Source organism: Phoenix dactylifera, chromosome 7 (genome assembly GCF_051530095.1).
Source record: "Phoenix dactylifera cultivar Ajwa chromosome 7, Ajwa_hap1_PhDact_Kaust_v1.1, whole genome shotgun sequence".
In the NCBI taxonomy this organism is placed as follows: domain Eukaryota; kingdom Viridiplantae; phylum Streptophyta; class Magnoliopsida; order Arecales; family Arecaceae; genus Phoenix; species Phoenix dactylifera.
In genome coordinates, this window is record NC_143196.1 from 33,864,450 (window position 1) to 33,883,001 (window position 18,552).

Consider the following 18,552-nt stretch of genomic DNA (forward strand, 5'->3'; position numbering starts at 1 on the left):
GAAGGTGGCTCCAAGAAGAAATAGGTCAAGAAGCAAGATGGAAGTGGAAGAAAAAGGATTTCTCAGGGCTTCGCCCATGGTGGCACTCACCTTTCTAGGTTTTCTTTTTTCTCTTCTTTCACACATTCAACATGCACAATTCTATCTTCATTTCATCTATCCTCCTCCGTTCCTAAAGATGAGTGATGGCTGTAGGCATTGAAGAAAGGCCAAGGCTTAAGCAATTAACTGTGGTGGTTTGGGGTTGGATTAGGCTTCCTATCACACCTAGGTAGACCCTTTTTGCTTGACAGTCCTAGTATATGACTCGACTGAAAATCCAAGCCTAAACATGGCTTTGGATGAAAAACACAAAATAACAAAAAATATAAACTATGTACAAGATGGAACTCTGAGACTACATCAATTCTCCCTAACTGGGAAGAACTCAACTCCTGACGAATAGGCCTCCTGTATCCACTGCAACAAATTGGGTGTCTAATGCCTCAACTCGTCCTCGTTGATCCATGAACTGTCTGAAATAGGTCTTCCTTACCAACACACAAGGAATCTGCGGTACTCCCCACGCCTAGTGTCTACTCGCATGTCAAGAATATTCTCAATATCCTAATGGAAACTAAACTCTGAGCTAGTGCTGGGTAGATCTGGAACTGCAACCCCCTCTGGTGGATCTTCATGGAACTAGTACAAGTCGGTGACATTGAAAATCGGGGAAGTCTGGACGTTATTTGGAAGCTCCAATAAATAGACGTTCTTCCCCAGCTTTCGACGTATGCGTAAGAGACCATACTTTCACGAGTTGAGCTTGTTGTAACTGCTCAATGAAAATCTCTTTTCTAAAATAAGCCATCACCAGATCGCCCTCTGCAAAGTGAACCTCCGTGCAATGACGGTCAGCATCATCCTTATACCTGGCACTAGAGTCAAGCAAGCGCTGTGGACTTTCCGTTGGATGTGATAAACCTGCTCAATAATGTCTTCTGTTTCGGCACTTATCCGACCATGATAGAAAATGGAAGCACGATCAAGCAAGGAATGCTGTACCGGTCCGGTCCAAGACCGGTACCGGAAACAGAAGAAACCCGGTTTTTTCCGAGTTTTTGTGCGAACGGTTTTTTTTTTTGGGAACCACAGCGCCTCGCGCTGTGGTTTTTGAAACCACGCGCCGCGCGTGGTTTTAAGGAAGAAGTGGCCCACGGGCCACTTCTTTCAAAAAAAAAAAGCTGTGGCCGAAAAAAACAGAAGTGGTCGAGAGGCCACTTCTGTTCTATCTAATCAAAAAAAGAAGTGGCGGAGAGGCCACTTCTTTTTCGTTAGTTTTGTTTTATAAAAAAGAAGTGGCCGAGAGGCCACTTCTTTTTTTGATTAGACATGCACGAAAATCAAAGTGGCCTCTCGGCCACTTCTTCTTCGCTCGTTCGGTTCCAGACTCCAGATTAACTAAAATCCAAGAGTGAGCCTCTGAAGAGTAATAAGAGACGGAAAGATTTGAGAGATAGCCCACAAATTGAGGAGGAGGTCCTGCCCAAAAAATCCAGCGGAGACTATTTAAGGTGCGGTTTTTTTGTCCTATGTTATTTCATTAATTTTGTTAATAAGTAACTTAAAAAAATAGTTTATAAATTACTTAAATAATAAGATAATGCAAAAATTTACTTTATTAGCTTAATTTTTTGATAAGTTGTAAATTTATGATAGAAATGGAGCCATCAAGAAAAGCGAACCCTGCAAAGCGTGGTATTGGCTGGTCTTATGGGCGAAGACTTGGAAGTGAGGGGCAACGACATCAGTTTCAATGCAAGTTTTGCGACAAGGTTTTCAAGGGAGGGGTAACCAGGTTGAAGCAACACTTAGCCGGAAATTCCGGTGAGGTTGCTACGTGCCCAAAATATCCCAGCGAGATTCGTGTGCTGATGAGGCAGAATCTCGCTGAGGTCAAAGAAGCGAAAGAGATGGCTTCCAAGAAGAGGGCGGAGGTCGATCGCCGAGCGGGAGAGCCACCTTCCTATTACTCTAGGGAGCCAGAGAAGGTCGAGGATCTAGATGAGGAGGAGACAAATATTCAGACGGCCATGCATGCAAGCCTGGATGGTCAGTGGCAGCAGGAGGAGGTGGCCAGGCATAGGGCTCGATTTGGGCCCTCTGCATACGAGTCGGGCGGCGGTTCTGGGAGCACTAGACAAGATCCAGAGTTCTTGAGGACAACTTCAGTCAGGGAGGGCATCGGCAAAGAACGTGGCCGGATTGCATCTATGCTGGATAGTTTTGGTAGCCGAAAGAAGTCATCTAGAGGAATTCCACAAGGAGCGACAATTCATGATGTAGATCCGCATGCTCTCCCCAACAGAGATTCAAGACAGTAGAGGGTAGACACAATGTGGATGAAGGATAAGAAGAAAACTATGTGGCGAGCTATTGGATCCTGGTTTCACTTCAGCCACATCCCAGCGAATGTGGCAGACAATACATACTACGGGTCTGCCATTGCCGCCATACAAGCTGCCGGTCCCGGTGTAGTTCCTCCAGGCCCGAAGAACATATACGGTGAGCTTCTTGACAACAATAAGAAGGAGCTGGAGAATTGGATTGACTCCTACAAGAGCAAGTGGCCCATATATGGACTAACCATCATGTGCGATGGTTGGACCGGTCCGACCAGGCGGAGTATCATCAACTTCCTGACATACCGTGATGCTAAGACCTTCCTCCACAAGTCGGTTGATGCTTCGGCTTATGTGCACAACACCTCGTACATGCTGAAACTTATGGAGGATGTGATTGATCTGGTAGGAGAGGAGAATGTCGTGCAGGTCGTCACTGATAATGGGCCGCAATATAAGGCTGTCGGGCAGATCTTGATGGAGCGGCGACCACATATTTTCTGGACCCCATGTGCTGCACATTGTATCGATCTCATGTTGATGGACATTGGAAAGATCCGTAGGGTGCAACAAACGGTGGAGACAGCCCAACGCATTACCAGGTATATTTATAACCATAACTGGGTCCTTTCACTGATGAGAAAGTATGCAGGTGATAGGCAGCCACGCAGAACTATAAGAGTTCCAAAGCCAAACATCAAGTATAGTGGGTGAAGACCAGGAATGAGAACCGGACATGCAGGACGTGAAATCCATGCATGCAAGGGAGAAAGACCCGGAGCCACCTTCAGCAAGGGATAGATGCTGATTTACCGCGTCAAACAGTTGTTGGAGAGAGTGTAGTTGTTTTGTTATTATTTTGTTGCATGTTTACTTATGTTTACGTTAATTCTGTTATGCACGTAGGCTTTATTCTCGGCTGAATAGCCGAATAGTTGGTTAAGTTTAATTGTATAAATAAAGCTCCGAAGGTCAATAAAAGTTTATCGAGAAATTTATCCAACAACTTATCTTATGGTTTGTTCTCACCCGAAGCAGAACAGTTACTTTTTTTTGTGATTGCTAGCTAGCTTTGACTGGGACCTTACCAATTGGTATCAGAGCCAGGTTGGCAATGGCGGCTAACAAAGAGAGGATCGAAGCTTTGGAGGTAGCACTCGGAGGAGTTCAAGATGGAATGAGCCACATGGAGCAAGGCGTTGCTGATAAGCTGCACCACCTGGAAGACACTATCAATAGGCTCTCTGAAGCATGGTTCTCTAACCGTGATGCAACCAGCTACCACAATGATCGGGGAAGCCACTCGCGTTCACACCGGGAGGAGCACGATGCAGGCCGCCAAGGCTTTTTTCCCAAGACCACCAAGCTGGAATTTTCGAAGTATTCAGGTGAGGATCCCATGGAATGGTTCAATCGTGCTGCTCAATTTTTTGAGTACCAGGGCACCACTGAACAACAGAAGGTTTCTCTAGCGTCGTTCCACCTGGCAGGAGAAGCAAACCAATGGTGGCAGTGGATACGCCGGACATACCGGGAAGAAGGGCGGACCATGACATGGGAGGCATTCGAAGATGAGCTTTGGACGAGGTTCGGCCCTACAGATTGCAAAGACTTTGATGAAGCCTTATCAAGAATAAGGCAATCAGGGTCTTTACGTGACTACCAGCGAGAGTTCGAGAAGTTGGGAAACCGAGTTCGGGGTTGGACTCAGAAGGCTTTGGTTGGAACATTCATGGGTGGTCTCAAGCCGAAGATTGCTGATGGCATACGTATGTTCAAGCCACGGACCTTGAAAGAAGCCATCAGTTTGGCTCGAATGAAGGACGACCAGCTGTCACGGCAAAGGCGATTCGCACGGCCATCACCTATCAACCGTACTCCACCAGCATTACCACCTTCTACACGAGCAGCACCAGCAACACCAATTCGGAGACTGACGTGGGATGAAATGCAACGGCGGAGGGCATAGGGACTATGCTTTAACCGCAATGAAAGGTTCACCGCTGGTCATAAATGCCAAGACCCTCAACTCCTGTTGGAAAGCTTCCCTGACACCAGCGGCATTACTTGTGAAGAAGTGACCGAAGAACTGCAGGAAGATGAAGATCAAGGAGAGCAACCCGAGCCCGAGATTACGCTGCATGCACTCACAGGGTGGGCAGCTCCATGAACTATGAGAGTTCTAGCAAAAATTGGGGGATTAGAAGTGATGGTGCTAATTGATAGTGGGTCAACCCACAATTTTATTAGCACTCGCGTGGCTGATTCACTTCGGTTGTCAGTTACTCCCACCAAGGCATTTACGGTCAAGGTAGCAAATGGCGAACCATTGAAGTGCCAAGGCAGGTTCGAGAAGGTGCAGGTATTCTTGCAAGGCATTCCATTCTCACTCACACTTTATTCTTTACCTTTAGTAGGTTTGAATTTGGTACTGGGCATCCAGTGGTTGCAGATGCTAGGCACCGTCACATGCAATTGGAAATCCCTCACAATGGATTTCCAATGGGAAGACAAGACCCAAAGGCTACAGGGGCTCGGACACCATCCCATCCGAGATGCCTCACTCAAAGAGATGACGAAGGAGCTTCGCCAAGGGCATTCAGTCTTTGCAATCTGTTTACAAATGGAGGGGCCCATGAGTACTGTGCCACCAAGCTTGCAAAAAGCTTTGGAAGATTATGAGGAAGTATTCAAGGAACCAACACAGCTTCCGCCGGCACGTGAGGTCGACCACTGCATTCCCCTTAAGGAAGGCACCGAACCAGTTAACGTTCGGCCTTATAGATATGCTTATTTTCAGAAGGCCGAAATTGAGAAGCAGGTCCAAGAGATGTTGGGTTCGGGACTTATAAGGCCAAGTACTAGCCCATTCTCATCACCGGTACTGTTGGTGAAAAAGAAGGATGGCAGTTGGCGGTTCTGTACTGACTACCGGTCCCTCAATGCAGTCACCATCAAAGATCGTTTCCCCATTCCCACGGTGGAAGACATGTTAGATGAACTGCATGGCACCGCCTATTTCACTAAATTGGACCTGAGAGCCAGATATCATTAGGTACGGGTAAATCCGAATGATATTCACAAAACTGCATTCCGAACACATAACGGCCATTATGAGTATTTGGTAATGCCTTTTGGCCTATGTAACGCCCCATCCACCTTCCAAGCCATAATGAACTCCATCTTTCGCCCCAACCTTAGAAAATTTATCCTCGTCTTTTTCGACGATATCTTGATTTATAGCCCTACCTGGGATATGCATCTTGAACATGTCCGAAAGACTTTGAAGATTTTGAAGCAACAACAATTTTTTATCAAAGCTAGTAAATGTGCTTTTGGTAAGGAGCTTGAATACTTGGGGCATATTATTACATGTCAAGGGGTTAAGGTAGACGATGCCAAGATTTCGACTATGGTAGCATGGCCCCAACCTACTAACATCTCTAAGTTGCGTGGGTTTTTAGGATTGACAGGTTATTACCGCAAGTTTGTTCGGAACTATGGGATTCTGGCTCGTCCCCTCACGAATCTTCTCAAAAAGGGGCAATTTGGGTGGCATGATGAAGCAGAAGCGGCCTTTCTCAAACTTAAACAAGCCATGACTACCACACCAACATTGGCCATGGCGAACTTCAATGATACTTTTATCATTGAAACTGATGCCTCCGGCGAAGGTATTGGCGCCGTCCTTCAACAACAAGGCAGGCCAATTGCATTCATGAGCTGAGCCCTTGGAGTTGCCAAGAAGTCATGGTCCACTTACGCCAAAGAAATGCTTGCCATTGTCGAGGCCATCCGCATTTGGCGGCCATATTTATTGGGGAGAAGATTTATTATTCAAACAGATCAACGCAGTCTCAAGTATTTCTTGGAGCAAAAGATTGCTACCCTGGAGCAACAAAAGTGGGTTGCTAAATTATTGGGTTATGACTACGAGATCCATTATCGTCCGGGTCGTGAAAATTCTGCCGCTGATGCCCTCTCCCGTCGACCGGACAGCCCCACTCTTGACCACCTATTTGTTCCTCGGGTGAATATCTGGGAAGAGATCAAAGCAGCTTCCAAAGGGGACACTTATATGGAAGCTGTGGAACGTTTGGCCCATGCACAACCTGAAGGTCCATATTCTAGAAGGAATGGGTTAACTCTCTTCAAAGGCAGAGTGGTGGTGCCGCATAAGCTTCGCAGCAAGCTTTTATTTGAAGCCCACGATACTAAAGTGGGGGGCCATTTAGGGACCTTGCGCACTTTCAAGCGTTTGGGCCAGCAATTCTATTGGCCATCTATGTTCCGCACTGTTCAGGAGTATGTTAAAAAATGCAAAATATGTCAGCGGACGAAAGCTGAAACACTGGCACCTGCGGGGCTGCTCCAACCTCTTCCAATTCCATGCTAGGTATGGGAAAATTCCACAGATCGACGGCCAGACAGAAGTAATTAATCGGTGTGTTGAGCAGTATTTGCGGAGTTTTGTTCACCAATGGCCACGAAAGTGGCATGCTTATTTACCATGGGCAGAGTTCTGGTATAACACAACATACCATATTTCCACTGGAATGACTCCATTTCAGGCATTATACGGACGACCCCCGCCCACTATTCCCATCTACCGTGATGGTTCCTCACCTGTGAATGCGGTTGATCAAGATCTTTTGACTCGGGATGAACTGCTGCAAAGTCTAAAAAAGAATTTGGAGACAACTGCAAACCGCATGAAGCAATCCGCAGATAAAAAGAGGCGAGAGGTTACATTCCAGCAAGATGATATGGTATTTCTCAAGCTCCAGCCCTACCGACAATCCACAGTGTTCAAACACGCCCATCAAAAATTATCCAGTAAGTTTTATGGCCCCTACCGGGTTATACAACGAGTGGGTAATGTTGCCTACAAATTGCAGCTTCCTGAAGGAGCAAGAGTCCATCCCGTGTTCCATGTTTCCCTTCTCAAAAGGATACATTGGACTTTGGAGATTCTTCAACGGCAAGTGCGGAACTACCTCCAGTTAATGATGAAGGCGTGATCATTTTGGAACCCGAGAATATCATTGACAGCCGTTGGGTCAAACAAGGAGGAAAATTTGTGGAGGAAAGCCTGGTCAAATGGAAGCATCTTCCTTCGGAAGAAGCCACGTGGGAGAACACTACTCTACTGCGGCAACAGTTTCCACATGTGGCCCTTGAGGACAAGGAACCACTTCATGGGGGGAGTATTGATAGGCAGCCACGCAGAACTATAAGAGTTCCAAAGCCAAACATCAAGTATAGTGGGTGAAGACCAGGCATGAGAACCGGACATGCAGGACGTGAAATCCATGCATGCAAGGGAGAAAGACCCGGAGCCACCTTCAGCAACGGATAGATGCTGATTTACCGCGTCAAACAGTTGTTGGAGAGAGTGTAGTTGTTTTGTTATTATTTTGTTGCATGTTTACTTATGTTTACGTTAATTCTGTTATGCACGTAGGCTTTATTCTCGGTTGAATAGCCGAATAGTTGGTTAAGTTTAATTGTATAAATAAAGCTCCGAAGGTCAATAAAAGTTTATCGAGAAATTTATCCAACTTATCTTATGGTTTGTTCTCACCCGAAGCAGAACAGTTACTTTTTTTTGTGATTGCTAGCTAGCTTTGACTGGGACCTTACCAGCAGGAGGAGAGATTCTGAGATCCGGAGTCACACGGTTTGCTGCCAACTTTATCGCACTTGATAGCATACTCGAGAAGAGAGGAGCTCTACGTCAGATGTTTGCCAGTCCCGAGTGGTATGATGTAGATATTCTTATGCCGGCACTGAAGGGAGCAAGATAGAAGACTTAGTGACGAGACAGCCATTCTAGCAACGGGCTACTACAATAGTCAAGGCAATTAAACCATTATATGAAGTGCTGCGGGCCGTAGATAGCGAGATCTACCCCCAGATGGGGTTTTTGTATCACATGATGGTCAAGGCAAAGGATCAAATTATGGAGGCAGATCCAGCACACGGCCGGTCATACATCAACATCATTGAGCAACGGTGGGAAGCGCAAATGGGTACACCCTGGTTTCAGTACAACATAGATGGAATTGGTATGGATGAAACACTTCTGGATGCTTTGCGTAATGTGATTTACAAGATGGAGCATGATCCAGAAAAAGCGACCCTATGTCTTGAAGAGGTAATTATGATTTAGTAATTACCAGCATGTACAAGTATATCGGCATCTTCAATTATTAATATGGTTTTCTTATGCTTATTTTTCACAGAGCAAATTATTTAGAGAGGGCAGCTACAGTTTTGGCCAACGAGCGGCTGTCGTCAGCAAACACAATATGAATCCAGGTACGTGACACATCAGGAAAACATTCACCTGGTGTTATTTAGTTACTATTATGGAGCTATCATATATGTAATTTTCATAATATTTTTGCAGCTGAATGGTGGGTGCATTTTGGCGGATCCGCGAGAAATCTAAAGCGGATAGCTATCCGAATCCTCTCCCAAACAGTCTCCTCTAGTGGATGTGAGCGCAATTGGTCCACCTTCGTCCTTATCCACAGCAAACAAAGAAACCGTTTGACACAAAAACGCCTCAACGACCTTGTTTATGTGCATTACAATTTGCGGTTGAGGCTAAAGTGCATCCAGGAGGAAGCGGAGCTCAAGTATACAGATCTGATTTACGGAACCTTCACCGCTGATGACGATGATCCACTACTCGGCTGGCTTGTAGGCCAGCAGCAGGAGCCTGAGCTTGACGAGCCAGGATTGCCTCCATGACCAGCTAGCTTCATAGCCACCGAAGCTAGGGTCGATCCAGAGCAATGGGCTGAGCGCAATATTCCACGCACTTCCAGAGCTGATCAGCTGCAGGCACAGGGGAGCCAGTCACCACATGATTGGTTAGAGACACCTCCGAGAGAGCTGATCGAGAGATGCTCATCAGACAAGGGCGACATAGCCAGACAGAGAGGGCCAAGAAAGGAAAAAAAAGGTCCCAATGGAGAGTGTCGAGGAGACTTGGACTAGCAGCGATGAAGGTTCTGGTGGTGATGGATCTTCTAGCCATGAAGGGAACGGAGGACAGTATGGTACTCATGAGACACAGCCGGAGGATGGTTTTTATTTCACCGATGAGTCCCAATTTATGGGTGCTACACAGGATACGGACCACGGTCGACCACATGATAGATCTCGTGAGGATATCATTGGATATAGAAGACGGGCTTCTCGAGGTCGTTCAGGAAGACAGGATACGACTGCAGATCCGACAGCATACGGATACGGATTCTATTATCCACAGCCTCAGCCTGACGAATATGGATATGGTGCATCAGATTTTGCTTCCGCCATATTTGGATGGGCCCCTACACAATCAGAGGACACCTCTCAGAGCCAGAGCGTGAGCGAGAGATCCGACAGTTCTTATAACCTGGCGCACGTTTCTTTTGATTGGGTTGATTTGCCTCCTCCTGATTATACTTATGATCTGGATATCTACGAGAGTCATCGGCACTCGTCCCGATTTTAGATATCCAAGAGTGTTTTAAATGTATGTAAATGATTGTATCTTAATTTGAAGATATTTTATGTGTATCATTTTATCATTTGGAACGGGAGGAAAACATAACATGCATCATCTATATTTCAAATTTCAACCCTAAATTTAAACATAAAAACATCAAAAATCATGTAAAATGCAATAAAAAAACATCAATCTTCACTTAATAGACAACATTTAAAAGAAAAAAAAAATTTCCTGGCTCGCGGTACCGGCCAGTACGTACCGGACCGGACCGGTACCATACCGGTCTGGCCGGCCACCGGTACGCCGACCGGTACCGGTACGGCGGACCTTGCGATCAAGTATGTGTGGAATAAGAAAACCATAGATGATTTCAAATAAAGATTTGCTAGTAGTACGATTGATAGAACTGTTGTATGCAAATTCAGCCTGTGCTAAAACCAAATCGCACTGAGTAGGACGCTCACTAATCAAACATCTAAGCATGTTACCGAGTGTATGGTTCACTACCTCTGTCTGACCATCTGTTTAGGGGTGATAAGCTCTGCTGAAGTTTAATTTTGTTCCTAATATGCTCCAAAGAGATTTCCAAAAATAACTAGTGAATTTTGTGTCCCTATTAGATGTGAATGATCTTGGAATACCATGCAGCCCAACAATTTCTTTAAAAAATAAATTTGCTATATGAGATGCATCAAATATTTTCCTACACGGAATGAAATGTGCCATTTTTGAAAACCGGTCCACCACAACAAAAATCGAATCAACCTTTCTGGCAGTCATGGATAGTCCTACAATGAAGTCCATGGTGACATCCTCCCAAGGGCCACTAGGGATAGGCAACGGGGTGTACAAGCCTGTATGCTAGACCTTTTCCTTTTCTTGCTGACAATGTTGACATTTTCGCATATATCTAATAACGCCGTCTCTCGTCTTAGGCCAGATATACCTCTCAACTAGGAGTCCAAAAGTGCGACTCTGCCCATCTTGAGCAGCTAACCTTCATAAAATTTCCGAATCAAAGTCTCACGCAATTCATCTCCACATATGCACAAGTGTGATCCTCTAAACAGGAATCCATCCTGAATGTGAAAGTTACCGAGAGGTTCTGATCCAGTCATCTGACACGACTTCCAAATCTCACCAAAATATGGGTTAGTAGCATACTTATTCTTCATGCCATCAAAGTCTATGACCCACGCCCTCAAAGTGGCTAACAAATAAACTCGACGACCTAAGGCATCTGCCACATTGTTAGTAGTTCCAGACTTATATTTCAAGTGGAACGTGTCCTCTTGCAGGAAGGCGGACCACTTAGCAAGTCTTCTATTCAGATTTCTTTGTGAATTCAAATATTTTAAAGCCTCGTGGTCAGAGTTGAGTACAGACTCCCGTTGAATGAGACAATGCCCCCAATAGCGCAAAGCCTGAACGACTGCATAAAATTCTACGTCATATGTAGAGTAACATGGATGAGTGTCATTCAGTTTTTCGATAAAGTAAGCCACAGGACATCCTTCCTGACTCAGAATAGCTCCTATGCCTACATGTGAGGCATCACAATCCATCTCGAAGACCTTATCAGAGTTGGATAGTGCAAGGACAGGTGCACTGATCAGCTTGGTCTTAACGAGTTGGAAACTCTTTTCTGCTGCGGGTATCCACTTGAAGGGACCCTTCTTTAGACAATCAGTTACTGGGGCTATCAAAGTACTGAAATTACGAATGAACCGCCGGTAAAACAAAGCCAACCCATGAAAACTCCTGGCTTTCGTGATCGTCTTAGGTGCAGGCCACGATTCGATGGCCTTTACCTTGTCAGGGTCAACCTTTATGCCCTCTGATGACACAATGTAACCTAGGAAAATCAGACTGCCAGTCAAAAAACACATTTCTTCATATTTGCATACAATTTGTGGTCTCAAAGTGTCTGCAACACTAGCCTCAAATGATCTAAGTGAGACTCAGGGCTAGGACTATATATCAAGATATCCTCAAAGTACACCACTACGAACTTTACTATGAATGGTCTAACTACTTGGTTGATGGTTTGCATGCATGTACTTGGAACATTGGATAGCCCAAATGGCATGACCAACCACTCATATAATCCTTCCTTTGTTTTGAAGGCGGTCTTCCATTCATCTTTTGGGCGTTTCCTAATCTGATGGTGCCCACTCTTGAGATCAACTTTGGAGAAAATTTTCGCGCCGTTCAACATATCAAGCATGTCATCAAGTCTAGGAATCGAGAATCTGTATTTGACTATAATCTTGTTGATGGTACGGCTATCAACGCACATTCTCCATGACCCATCTTTTTTTAGGGTGAGCAAAGCAGGTACATCACATGGACTCATGCTCTCACAAATGAATCACTTTCGTAAGAGTTCGATCACTTGCTTGTTCAGCTCCTCGTACGTAATCGGACTTATCCTATAGTGAGGTAAGTGTGGCAAACTTGCCCCGAGACTAGATCAATGCAATGCAGAATGTCCCTCGTAGGTGGTAAGCCATCTGGAAGATCGTCAGGAATCAGATCCTTGAATTCAGATAATAAAGGTTGGACTGCCTTTGAAATCTCCACTTCCTCCTGGATCTTTTTTCCTACCAGAACACAAACAAACGAGTCCTCTTTTAGTTCAGCCTTGAAAGATTTTAAATTTAGAATCAAGGCCCTTTGAGTAGGTTATTTGCCTTTTTCTTTCACAGAATTTTTCGTGTTATACCCATATAATTTTTTTTGTGGATAGAGTGTGATATTTATTTTGTCTTTCACAAAGAAATATGTATTCTTTTTTCCGTCATGTTGGGTCTTTTTATCGTACTGCCAAGGCCTACCCAACAATACGTGACGCACTTCCATAGGCATAACGTCACACCATACCTGATCTTGGTATCGTTTTCTAATGGAAAACTCTACTAGACACCTGTGGGTGACCGGAACCTCAACTCCCTCCTTAAACCAAGATACCTTATATGGTTTATGAATCTTTGTGTTGTTATCTTTAATTTATCAACCATGTGTTGAGACAAAGTTTTTAGTACTGCCATTATCAATCAAGATAGATTTATATCTCCTTACAATACCTACATTCAAGAAAATACTTTGCCTCAACCAATTGTCCTGGACAGATTGCTTAGGTGCGACCATGACACGATGAATCACCATGAGTGGGCCTACCTCATCACCTGTAATGGGGACATCATCGTTCTCCGACTCATCCTTCTGTTTAGACTCACCCTCATTTGCCTCTGGATTGGGTTCATCTGAATCGTCCTCGCATCCTTGTTCAATCAGGTGTGACTGAGAATAAAATTTTCTCAGAGGACATTCAGAGGATTTATGACCGGATTGTCGGCACTTATAGCAAATGATAGTTGAATTAGGTGACGGTGCTAGTACGCCTTTGCCCTTGTCCCATAATTTCTCATTAGAATTGCGCTTTAGGGCAGTTGTGGTCTTGGTAGGGTTCTGAAAACTTATTGCTTTGTTCCCGGACTGACTCTTTCTATGGATAGTGGAGTTTTTGTTTGAGTTCCACTTTCGACCACTGGTTCGCCTTTGTTGTGCTTTTACTCTCAGTACACGGCGATGGGCATCATCAATACTCAAGACATCGAACATCTCTACTTGGTCCAGGATGTCCCGTCTCAAGCCATTGATATATCTATTGGCAACATGAATGGGGTCCTCACTAAGGCCATTTCTTACTTGGAGCTCATAGAACTCGGTGTACTCATCCACGGTCCTAGTCCCCTGTCAGAGGTTTTGAAATTTCAAGTAGATGATTTGGCGATAATCCAACGGGACAAATCGCTTTCTCAACTTTTTCATCTTACTTTAGGTACGGATCTTATCCTTACCTTGCCGAACCCTTCGTTCCTAGAGTTGCTTCCACCAAACCAGTGCATGTCCCTTTAATTTGAGGGTCACAAATTTGACCTTTTTACCTTCAGAGATTTTCTTCCAATCAAAATATTGATTGATTTTGTCGACCCAATTAAGAAAAGCATATGGCTGGAAACACCCCTCAAAATCTCCAATATCTATCTTAATGCCATCATCCCAACATCTGGTGCGAGGGGGTTCTCCATGTGGTGGTCTCTTTCTGTTCCTACATAATGGTCGGTCATTTAAGTCATTTTCTATCTCATCTGGCTCACTACGCTCGACTACCCTCTAATTGATCCATTGTCTACTTTGAGGTCTGACTCTATGTCTTAGTTCATCCTGATGGTTTTTCTCTCTTCTAGGTCTCACTATCTCAGATATATTCAATTCAAATCATGAAGTTGGAGAGGTGTTCTACCTATCGTTGGATATGCTCTAAGATTTGTTATTGAGTTCTAAATGCATCTTGCCAATTATCAGACATGTTTGTTGGCTAAGATTCGACCCAAAATTGTTTCAGAGGTGTTTCTAATGTTATGGAGGTGAAACGGTTTTTTTTCAGAATTTATTTTTGAATTTTTAACTTTTTAATGTCGAAAATGAATATTTTAATACAAAAATTAATATTTAATGCAAAAAATATTTTTTTATTTTTTAAATGCGGAAAATGAATGCAGAATTTTTTTTAAACGTAGAAACTAATTTTTCTGTATTTTTAACTCTAAAAATTAAAATTTCTGTAGTTTTAAATGCAGAAAATATAATTTACTATTTTTTTAATCCAAAAAATATATTTCTCTGTTTTGAAGTGCAAAAATTTAATTTTCAGAATTTAAAGTGTAGAAAAAATGAATGTTATGATGCAAACACAATATTGAAGATTTCTAGATATGCTCCGATACCACTTTGGTGCAACCTATAATCGACTACTACATATGCAGACTGATTTCATAATAATCAATTATGGTGCGATTGATTAAACACTTCAGCAAATGTTCATCATCCTAAAAGATCATCATAGAGGTATGTGAACACAAAACAGAACATGATAGATATCTTATTAATGAAGCCTAATTAATGAAATATAACTAGTGCAGCAAACTGAAAATAACTATAATAGAACAAAAAAAATGCTGCCAGCAAACTCGAGTTCCAAGGTTGTGATAGATGGCAATGATGGTAATGATTGATGGATGAAGAAACGAGGACTGGATAAAAGATGGTGATAGAACTAGTCGGATAATTACCTTTGCGAGTTTGGTCCCTCCAATCCAATGAGAATCTTCAGGCCACGCTCCACTAAGGCATCGAGATAAAGGATGACAGGGTCAAGAAGGTGGCTCCAAGAAGAAATAGGTCAAGAAGCATAATGAAAGTAGAAGGGAAAGGATTTCTCAGGGCTTCGCCCACGGTGGCACTCACCTTTCTAGATTTTTTTTCTATGCTATTTTCTACAATTTTTGCGTATTTCTGCAAATTTATGTTGTTTTTTTTCTTTTCTAACTTCCTTCCCCCCCTTCTTCCATACATTCAACATGCACAATTCTATTTCCAAGACTATCATCCATCCTCCTTCGTTCCTAGAGATGAGTGATGACTGTGGGTATTGAAGAAAGGCCAAGGCTCAAGCAATTAAGTGTGGTGGTTTGGGGTTGGGTTAGGCTTCTTATCACACCTAGGTAGACCCTTTTTGCTTGGCAGTTCTAGTACATGACTCGACTGAAAATCCAAGCCTAAACTTGGCTTTGAATGGAAAACACAGAAACAACAAAAAACATAAACTATGTACAAGATAGAGCCCTGAGACTACATCAATGAAAAAAGTGAATTCGATAAACAGATTTTTAATTGTCCTCTATACCATTTCATGGACTTTTTTACCCCTTTACCTTATTTGGTTGAGAGTGCAAACATTTAGGTATCGCTAAGTGCTTGCATGACCCAAACAAGTATCGACAAATCCACTTACCTGAGAATAATGATTGGCATATCACCCAACCCTATTGCCTTATGATGAACCCTATTATTTTATGGGTACCATAGATAAACCCTATTATTATTTTATTATCTCCTTCCAATATTATTTAATGGGCCTAATTATTTATTATTATTATTCTCTTTGAGCTACCACAAGATCTTCATGGGCAAGCGATATCACCTACTCTAATAGTGACATCACCACCTCCAAGTGGATAAACGAGGTTCAGTGCTCCACAGCCACGCTAGTGATTCAGGATCACCAGTTGTCGGCATCAGAGCCTCCCACTTAGGTATTGTTGGTCCCTGCCAACGGCTTTCGGTAGTGGTCTCGCCTAATTAGCATTGAGATTAAGAAGTGAAAATTGAGTCAGGGCTATTCGATGTCCATGATACAATCACGATGGCTCTCTCAAGCTTATTGATGCCCTCCAATGGTGTGTTAGCTCTTCTCTTGAACACCGCCCTCACCAACTCCATGCACATGGTATAGTCCGGCAACCACAACAGCTAGGCTTAAGCCACCATCATAGTACTTGAAGATGGGAGCTCACTCAAGTCCACACAAGAGTGGTCAGAGGGCTCTGCAATGGCAGGGGTGGAATCGGTTGGGTGGTGGCTCTGAGAGTGGAGGCAGTGGTGGTGGTGGGAGGGCATGGCCGACAATGCAAAGGTAGAGGACAAAGGCAGCAATGCTGGCAATGAGGAAGAAGAGGGCGAGAAAGACCACCATGATAAGAGGTTGGAGGACATAGGAAAGTAGGTAGCGGTGCATTTGGCTTCACTAGTGGCAAGGGCGTTGCATGGTGGTGCGGGGGGAGGAAGACCAATTGGATGGTTGCAATTGATTCATGCCATGATTTCAAGTTGCCCGGGAGAGGAAGAGAGCTGAGCAAGAGAGAAGAAGAGGGGTCTCAAACATATTCTTGGGACATGAGATTTTAATTTTAATTGTTCCTATAGAGCAATTTACCATAAAAGGCTTCTCAATCAAGACCATTGACCGTCACAAGTGTAATTTAGGTAGGATTGGAAGGTTTTTGATAAGCGGTGGTTGAGAGAGAGTAGAATGGAGGGTTCTTTTAGAATGAGAAGACGGTCAAGTCAAGCTCATTGTCTCTCCTTTTCTAATGTGTCATTGCCTTAGTCTCTTAACTATGGGAGCCCATATAGTCTCAGGGCTCCATCTTATACATAATCTCAGGGCTCATTGTCTCTCCCAAACCACCACACTTAATTACTTAAGCCTTAGCCTTTCTTCAATGCCCACGGCCATCACTCATCTCTAGGAACGGAGGAAGATAGATGATAATCTATGTTGAATGTATGGAAGAAGAGGAAAAAGAAGAAAACCTAAAAAGGTGAGTGCCACCGGAGGCAAAGCCCTGAGAAATCCTTTTTCTTCCACTTTTATCTTGCCTCTTGACCTATTTCTTCTTGGAGCCACTTTCTCGACCCTGTTATCTTTCGTCTCGATGCCTTGGTGGAGTGCGGCCTGAAGATTCTCATTGGATTGGAGGGACCAAACTCGCAGAGGTAATTATCCGACTAGTTCTATCACCATTTTTTATCCATCCCTCATTTCTTCATCCATCAATCATTATCTCTATACCCGTCATCATTACCATCGTTGCCATCCATCACATCCTTGAAACTCGAGTTTACTGGTAGCATTTTTTTTGTTCTGTTGTAGTTATTTTCAGTTTGCTGCACTAGTTATATTTCATTGATTAGGCTTCATTAATAAGATATCTATCATGTTCTGTTTTGTGTTCACATACCTCTATGATGATCTTTTAGGATGATGAGCATTTGCTGAAGTGTTTAATCAATCGCACCATAATTGATTATTATGAAATCAGTCTGCATATGTAGTAGTCGATTATAGGTTGCACCAAAATGGTATCAGAGCAAATAGATCCTGCATATCTAGAAATAGGGATGGCAATCGGGTCGGGTCAGGCATAAACAGGTTGGATCAAATACAGGTCGGATCAGAAAACTATAAATCTAAACCCGACCTGTTTATTAAACGGATCAGGAATTACAAACCTGAACCTGACCTGTTTATTAAACAGGTAACCCGACCCGACCCGTTTAACCTGTTTAATAAACAGGTAACCTGTTTACCCAATCCGACCCGACCTGTTTAACCTGTTTGCCCAACCTGACCCGTTTAACCTGTTTAGACCTGTTTAATCTGTCCAACCCAACTTGTTTAACCTGCCCAACCCGACCTGTTTAGACCCGTTTAACCTGTTTAGACCTGTTTAACCTGTTTAACCTGTTTAGACCTGTTTAACCTGTTTAGACCTGTTTAACCTGTTTAGACCTGTTTAACCTGCCCAACAGTTAAACGGGTTAAACGGTTTAAACGGGTCAGACATCTAAAATCCGTATCCGACCCAATTAATAAACAAGTTAAACGGGTCGACCTGTTTACGACCCGAACCTGTTTAGGCCAAACCCAAACCTGTTTATGGCGGGTCGAACACGGGTCGGATTGGCGGGTCGGGTCATATTTTGCCACCCCTATCTAGAAATCTTCATTATTATGTTTGCATTATAACATTCATTTTTTCTACACTTTAAATTCTGAGAATTAAATTCTGCACTTCAAAACAAAGAAATATATTTTTTGGATTAAAAAACAGTAAATTATATTTTCTGCATTTTAAACTGCAGAAATTTTAATTTTTGGAGTTAAAAATATAGAAAAATTAGTTTTTACGTTTAAAAAAAATTCACATTCAGGATGGATTCCTGTTTAGAGGATCACACTTCTGCATATGTGGA

The 18,552-nt window shown here is 43.4% G+C and overlaps 2 protein-coding genes and 1 pseudogene across 7 annotated transcripts in view; 2 read left to right on the forward strand and 1 right to left on the reverse strand.

Annotated features, from left to right (window-relative positions):
• LOC103701955 (putative isoprenylcysteine alpha-carbonyl methylesterase ICMEL2) overlaps positions 1-18,552 on the reverse strand; it is a 39,250-nt gene that overhangs the window by 4,944 nt on the left and 15,754 nt on the right. The window lies entirely within an intron of this gene.
• On the forward strand, positions 3,496-5,436 carry LOC148703028 (uncharacterized; annotated as a pseudogene).
• On the forward strand, positions 8,167-9,266 carry LOC149753232 (uncharacterized). The gene is made up of 3 exons (XM_089924530.1): positions 8,167-8,538; positions 8,627-8,702; positions 8,794-9,266. Exons 1-3 carry the CDS (start codon positions 8,299-8,301, stop codon positions 9,138-9,140), a joined length of 663 nt encoding a protein of 220 aa, XP_089780656.1. The 5' UTR covers positions 8,167-8,298; the 3' UTR covers positions 9,141-9,266.

What these genes read in the sequence shown, in the direction of transcription:
- LOC149753232 (XM_089924530.1), top strand. Translation starts at nt 8,299, where the DNA reads ATGGGGTTTTTGTATCACATGATGGTCAAGGCAAAGGATCAAATTATG. An exon ending in CGACCCTATGTCTTGAAGAG is followed by an intron (nt 8,539 to 8,626) that starts GTAATTATGATT and finishes TATTTTTCACAG; the next exon opens with AGCAAATTATTTAGAGAGGG. An exon ending in CAAACACAATATGAATCCAG is followed by an intron (nt 8,703 to 8,793) that starts GTACGTGACACA and finishes ATATTTTTGCAG; the next exon opens with CTGAATGGTGGGTGCATTTT.